At 58.3% G+C, this 5,982-nt stretch overlaps 1 protein-coding gene across 1 annotated transcript in view; it reads right to left on the reverse strand.

The window, feature by feature from the left end:
• Positions 1 to 3,218: 3,218 nt before the first annotated feature.
• TBKBP1 (TBK1 binding protein 1) overlaps positions 3,219 to 5,982 on the reverse strand; it is a 17,805-nt gene continuing 15,041 nt past the window's right edge. The window contains 2 exon segments of the mRNA XM_034640675.1: positions 3,219 to 4,821; positions 5,779 to 5,982. Coding sequence (XP_034496566.1) covers positions 4,693 to 4,821; positions 5,779 to 5,982 — 333 coding nt within the window. The 3' untranslated portion in view covers positions 3,219 to 4,692.

The following is a 5,982-nucleotide window of genomic DNA, read 5'->3' on the forward strand; positions in this document are numbered from 1 at the left end:
GAGGTGTTGGCCCACACCCATCCTGTCCCCACTCCCAGCCTCTCCCCTCCCTCCCCCTATGCCCACACTCACACAGCCAACTGGAACATCTGCGAGGCACGCCTGGTGCCCTTGCCCTTGGCTCAATTGGCATGGAGGGTGGGTGAAGCTGTGGGTTCTCAGGGGCACCTGCTTCTGCCACAAGGACAGGGCAGCTGGCTGATGCCCAGGGCCTCCCCCCACCCTGGCCCCCTCCAGCCCTTGACCTGGCCAGGCCTCCCTGGGTCATGACCATCTGTATAGACAGTCAATGCCCCAAAGCCAAGCCTTCTCTCCAGGCTGCCGTGGGAGCCGCAGAGACTGGCACGTCCTCCACAGCCCGTTCCCGGCCCCGCAGATGTGGTTACACCTCAAAGGCGCTTGGGCAACCCGGGGGCACAGCCCTGAGAGCCCAGAATTTCTCTGGAATCAATACAGAGAAATCGGAGGAAGGGCAGGAATAGGAGCAGGGCTCTGGAGGACCTCTCAGGGTTCCCCCCGTGGGAGCTGGCCTCTGCCCCCAGTCTCCTTGTCCCACCCCTTCCCAGTTAGAATCCTCCTTGTTCTTGATGGTTCATCCTGGTGTCTGACCTCAATTCTTCCTGGGGAAGCCAAAGTTGCTTGTTTCCTGTCCCTGCTGAGGGAGAAGTGGGACTGGGGGAGCTGTTCCGCTCCCCCCTACCCTATATAAAGATGTCACCCCCTCTGTTCTTCTTCATTAGTCCTAATCAGCGGGGTGAGTTGTTTCTCATTAACACGGCTGACTCACCCACACACCCCTCCTCTTTGTTAGCGATCAGCTTCTCCCCTCACACACACACACACACACACACACACACACACACACACACACAGGCTTCTGGAAGGAGCTGAGCCTGCACAGGGACCCAGAAGAGGGGCAGAAGTTCAGGGTCCCCAGAGATGAGGCAGCTCATGGGTGAAGGAGAGACTGAAAGCAGAGGGGCCAGAGCTGGAGAGAACGTTACTGGGCGCTGGCCCTTCACTGAGCGCTTGGAGATAGACCCATGATAGCTTTGGTCCCTGTGAATCTCCCCGACCCCTACCATGTCTGGCTCTGGGTCTGTTGCTGGCAAGAGCCAGTGGGTCCCTTGGGTGTCTTCTCCAGCCTCAACAGGGGTCTTCCCTCCACTCTGCCCCTGTGAAACTTGTCCCAGCCTTCTCATCTTTCCAGAAGCCTAGTGATCTTGATCCCTTTGCCCCCACACCCTATCAGGCCCTAGTGACCCCCACATTACTCGCACAGAGTAACAGTAGCCAGAGTAGCCACTGCCCTGTCTGATCACCGTCCTACTTGGGAAGAGAGGAATGAGTGTTGGCAGGGCTCCCCAGCTCTTCTCCAGCTCCCCCACCTCTCATGTCCTCTCCTTTCGGGGGGGCATTAAATGAGAGCCTGTGGTTCTGGAGGACATGGGCTGGGGACACACTAGCTTTCCCCTTTTCCCCACTTCCCTCCCAGGCCCTAGTAACTTTCTGCCCTGCACCTGAGTCCCTTCCCAGGTCCCTAGAAATCAAGGAGACAAACTACCGGAATATGCACTCTATGCCCCCAAGCACCCCTCACCCCAGTGACCGGGAAGATGTCCAGGCTATGGGATACCTGGGTTCCTTCTTACCTTCAGACATTCCAAGGACCGGAAGTGGTTACTCAGGTCATGCCCCTGCCCGTAGTTCATTCCCAGGTCATCCTTTGCCCTTTTTCTCAATGACTGGGATTTCTCTTTGCCTCATGTCCTTGTACCACCCCTAATTCACTCAAATGCTAGCAAATGCTTCCAGAGATCCAAAGAGGACCCAGACCCAGAAACCTGGGTGCTGCCTTCTTCCATGGGAGTTGACCAAGTTGGAAGAGCACCAGGGCGCACTGAAAGCCCATGTTCCAGACGGTTCCTTACCATGGTTTATGAAGCCATATCCCATAGGGATGGCTATTCTCACTTTTCTTGGCACTCAGGATTTGGCTGCAGTTGGAATCAAGGTGGGAAGAACTTTTAGAAGCCAGCAGTAGTTGTTAACTGCAACAGAGGAGCAGGGAAAGCGGGGACATCTTGCCACTGGGGTTTGAACCTTGGCACTGAATGGGGAGGAACGTTTGCCCTGGATCTGGAGCTGAACCTCAGCCTTCCATGAGCAATTGCCCCAGGCTTTTAAGTGAATCGTTGGCCCTGCGGGGGTCATGTGGAAATGAATGGCACCCAGAGTTGGTGAATAGAGCTCAGGCCTTTTCTGCAGACAGAGGGCACAGCCCTGACTGGGGCAGAGGTCTCAGGTTCGTGACCTGGCTTTGATCTCCCAGGCTGTGGGGCTTTCAAGGCAGCTGCTGAGCCTGGAGCCCAGCCCCTCCCCCCACTCTCAGCACCATAAGGACATGGAACACGGATTCTTTGAGGCCCAGCCTGGCTCCTGACATGTAGAAATCACTGGATGAAGACACAGCTGCTAGTGAATCCCCCAGGCTTCGAAACCTCTACCTACCGAGCCTGCTGGGGAGGGCAAATTCAAGAGTCCCCAACACTAGCTCAGGGCTAGGCTGGCTGCTTTGTCACAAAGACACCGTCTACCGGGACGCCTGGGTGGCTCCGGGGGGGGGGCGTCTACCTTTGGCTCAGCTCAGGTCATGATCCCAGGGTCCTGGGATCAAGCCCCGCATTGGGCTCCCTGCTCAGCCAGGAGCCTGCTTCTCCCTCTCCCTCTGCTCCTCCCTCTGCTTGTGCTCTCTCTCTCTCTGAAATAAATGAAATCTTTAAAAATGATATCTTGTTTTTGGGGCACCTGGGTGGCTCAGTCGGTTAAGCATCTACCTTCGGCTCAGGTCATGATCCCAGGGTCCTAGGATGGAGCCCCGGCATCAGGCTCCCTGCTTAGTGGGAAACCTGCTTCTCCCTCTCCCACTCCCCCTGCTTGTATTCCCTCTCTCGCTCTCTGTCAAATATATAAATAAAAAATCTTTATAAATAAATTAATTTAAAAGGTATCTGTTTTACATAAAGTCCATGTCACAAGTCATCTGTGGCCACTTGCATACCCACATCTCCAGAATCACCCTAAAACACGGACGCCCCATGCACCCCATTTGTCTAGTGCCCACCTTGCCGTGGTTGTGGTTCCTTGAGGGAGTTTGCAAGACCTCCTGCTACCAAGGGTTTTCTCCCCACCCCAGCCACGGAGGGCACAGACCAAGAGCAGGTGGGACAGGTAAGTTTTATTTGGACTTCCAACTTGTTCAGAGAGCTCAGGGGCCCCCACTTCCCTCTCCAGGCCCCTTCCCCATTTCCCCTCCCCGGGCAGGGTGCGGGGAACACTCAAGGTACAATGCCATGTGTCTCTGGAGTCCTTGGTCCCTTCCTGCCTGACACACCTCTTCACTCCCCTGCACTGAGGAGGAGGGGGTGTGAGGAGGCGGTGGGGGGGGTGCCTGGAAGAGTTGGATCAGAATGGTACATGCACTGACGGTAATGCCCACTGCCACCAGCCCGGGGCTGAGACCTGGGAGAGGCTCACAGTGGGGAGCGGGGGAGAGCTGGATTCATCGTGGGGCAGCAGGCTCTTGCCGTAGGAAGCTCCCCACCTCAGCCCTGGGGACCCCCTGGCCTCCTGCTTACCCATCCTTCTGAGGGTACGACTCTGAGGTAGATTTCACAGAGGGAATGTGGGTTGCTGGGGTATGGGAAGGGGGTTAGCTCTTTTGAAGTTGATCTCCAACAGCACCCTGGGCCCATCCGTAGGTTCTGGCCTGGGAGGCAGGGCTGATGGCACCCACCCAGCTAACGGAGGCCGAGTCACACACGGGCTCCAGGGCACCTGTGCTGTCAGGGACTCGAGTAGGGTAAGGGTGGAGGGGGGCATCTGTCTTAACAACCTATGTCTTGGTGCTAGGGGCTCCAGGGGGACGCAGGGGCCTGGGAGGCTAGCACAAATACTCCCCTGGCCTGGGGGTCATGGTGCAGGGTGTCCCCCTGCACTCCCTGCCCTCAGGGCGGCCTCTTTAGGCTGAATCCTCCCAGTCCTGCAGGGTCCTCCCTCTCCACTCCCACCCTCCCTATTCCCCAGGGAGGCAGAGGAGGAGAACAAGACTGGCCTGCAGGGAATGGCAAGGAAAAAAGATGCCTCCTTCTCCCAAGGGGGGCCCGTGCCAAGAGCCCCGAGCTGGCCATGGGATGGAGGAACTGGTATCAGTGTGCAAGGCAGGCTCTGGGACCCCACAGGGAGGTGCTCCCTGGACAGAGCACAGCCTGAGAAAGATGGACACCTGGGGAGAGGCTAGGGGAGCTCCCAGAGTCCTCTGATACCCTCCCCCTCCCCCAGGCCCAAGCACTAGACACCTTCTTGGATCCAACCCTGTCTTGAGAACAGAAAGGCAGAGGGAGAGGCTGGGTGGGATATGCCTCTCCCATCCCAGCCCAGATCCCCCCCTCCCCCCAGCCCCAGCAGAAGCCAGGGAGCTGGGGAGAGCCTCCGCTGGCCTTCCAGGAAGAGCCAGGGCTGAGTGGTGCCTAGACCAGGGAAGACGGCACACACGTTGACTTGGTAGCTAGTGGAGGTATCTGGGGGTCGCAAGGGGCAGGGGCCCCCCACGAGATTCATGCAGCATTCAAAGTGAGTGAGTGGGGGTGATGAGAGAAGATGGAGAAACAGCCAGTGGGTGGGGAAGGCACCCTAGATCTTGCTGTTCTCCAGGTGGGAGTCAATGTGTTTGATGAGGGCATCATCCGGGTACCCAACAGGGAAACCTAGCTGGCAGAGGGGGCAGCTGCGGATATCAGAGCCCACTGTCTCCATCAGCAACTGTGGAGAGAGAAGGGAGTCACCTACGGTCCCCAGCCCTCCCTCACGGTCCCCACAGCCCAGCCTGCCCTTTCCTGAGACACAGGGCAAGGAGGACTGTAACATGCAGACGGCCTGGTTCCCCTTTGTCCAGCACTATCCCTCCTCCTCCCCCCTCCCCGCCCACCGTCCACCAGCTCAGCATGCACTCCCCCAACCCAGGGCCTAGGCCCCCAGGAGGTGTGTATGCTCGGCCTGCTGGGGCATCTGCTGTAACGAGGGAAGCCAAGACCCAGACATGCCCCCAGAGTGACTAAGACACGGCTCCCAGATAACTCAAAGCAATGGATAATCCCAAACAATGTACAACCCAAAAATAATTTTCTGTCTGGTTTTGGAATATATTTTGGTCCTTCCAGGTGGCAAAGGCTGGCTCTGATATTCAGGAAACTCATTATTTCAGTGAAATGATAGAGTCCCAAGACAGGCTGTCTTCTAGGACAGCCGGTAAAAAGCAGGGGTTCTGAGGCCAGATGGAGGGAACTGGATGAGCAGGCCCGTCCCCATGTGGGCCTGACACCTGTGCCGGTCATCACGGCCTCCATCACCGGTGTCACAGCAGAGGGCTCACTGCCTCCCTCTCAGGAACCCTCCAGCGGAATGAGATCATACAGTCACTGCCCTCATTTGGCCAGTAAGAAAACTGAGGTTCAGAGAAGGTAAGTAGCTTGTCCTTGGTCTCACAGCGGCCAAGGGTTAAGCTCTGGAATCAAATCCAAGACTGTCACTCTGAAGTCCATGCCCTTAACCTCGGCACCAAACGAGCCCGAGCTGTCTGGTGCAGGCCCCTTCCACTCGAGCCAAAGGCAGAGAGGAAGAAGTGCTGGGCCCGGGGCAGCCCGGGGAGGCGAGGGGCGGGGCCCAAGGCCGGGAGCCCACCACCGCCCCCCCCCCGAACCCCGCGGGCGCCCCACTCACGTTGATGGACGGCCAGGACTGCGCGTGCTCGGCGTGGGCATAGGCGGTGGCAGCGGGCGACTCGGGGACAGGGAAACCCGCGCAGAACGAGGCGCAGCGGATGGTGCCCGCCTCGGGGCTAGGCGGGCTGGTGGGCACGGCCCACTCCTCCTCCTCCGACGGCTGCTTCTCGAAGCGCAGCCGGATGCCGTCGAAGGCGCGCCG

Source organism: Ailuropoda melanoleuca, chromosome 13, assembly GCF_002007445.2.
Source record: "Ailuropoda melanoleuca isolate Jingjing chromosome 13, ASM200744v2, whole genome shotgun sequence".
In the NCBI taxonomy this organism is placed as follows: domain Eukaryota; kingdom Metazoa; phylum Chordata; class Mammalia; order Carnivora; family Ursidae; genus Ailuropoda; species Ailuropoda melanoleuca.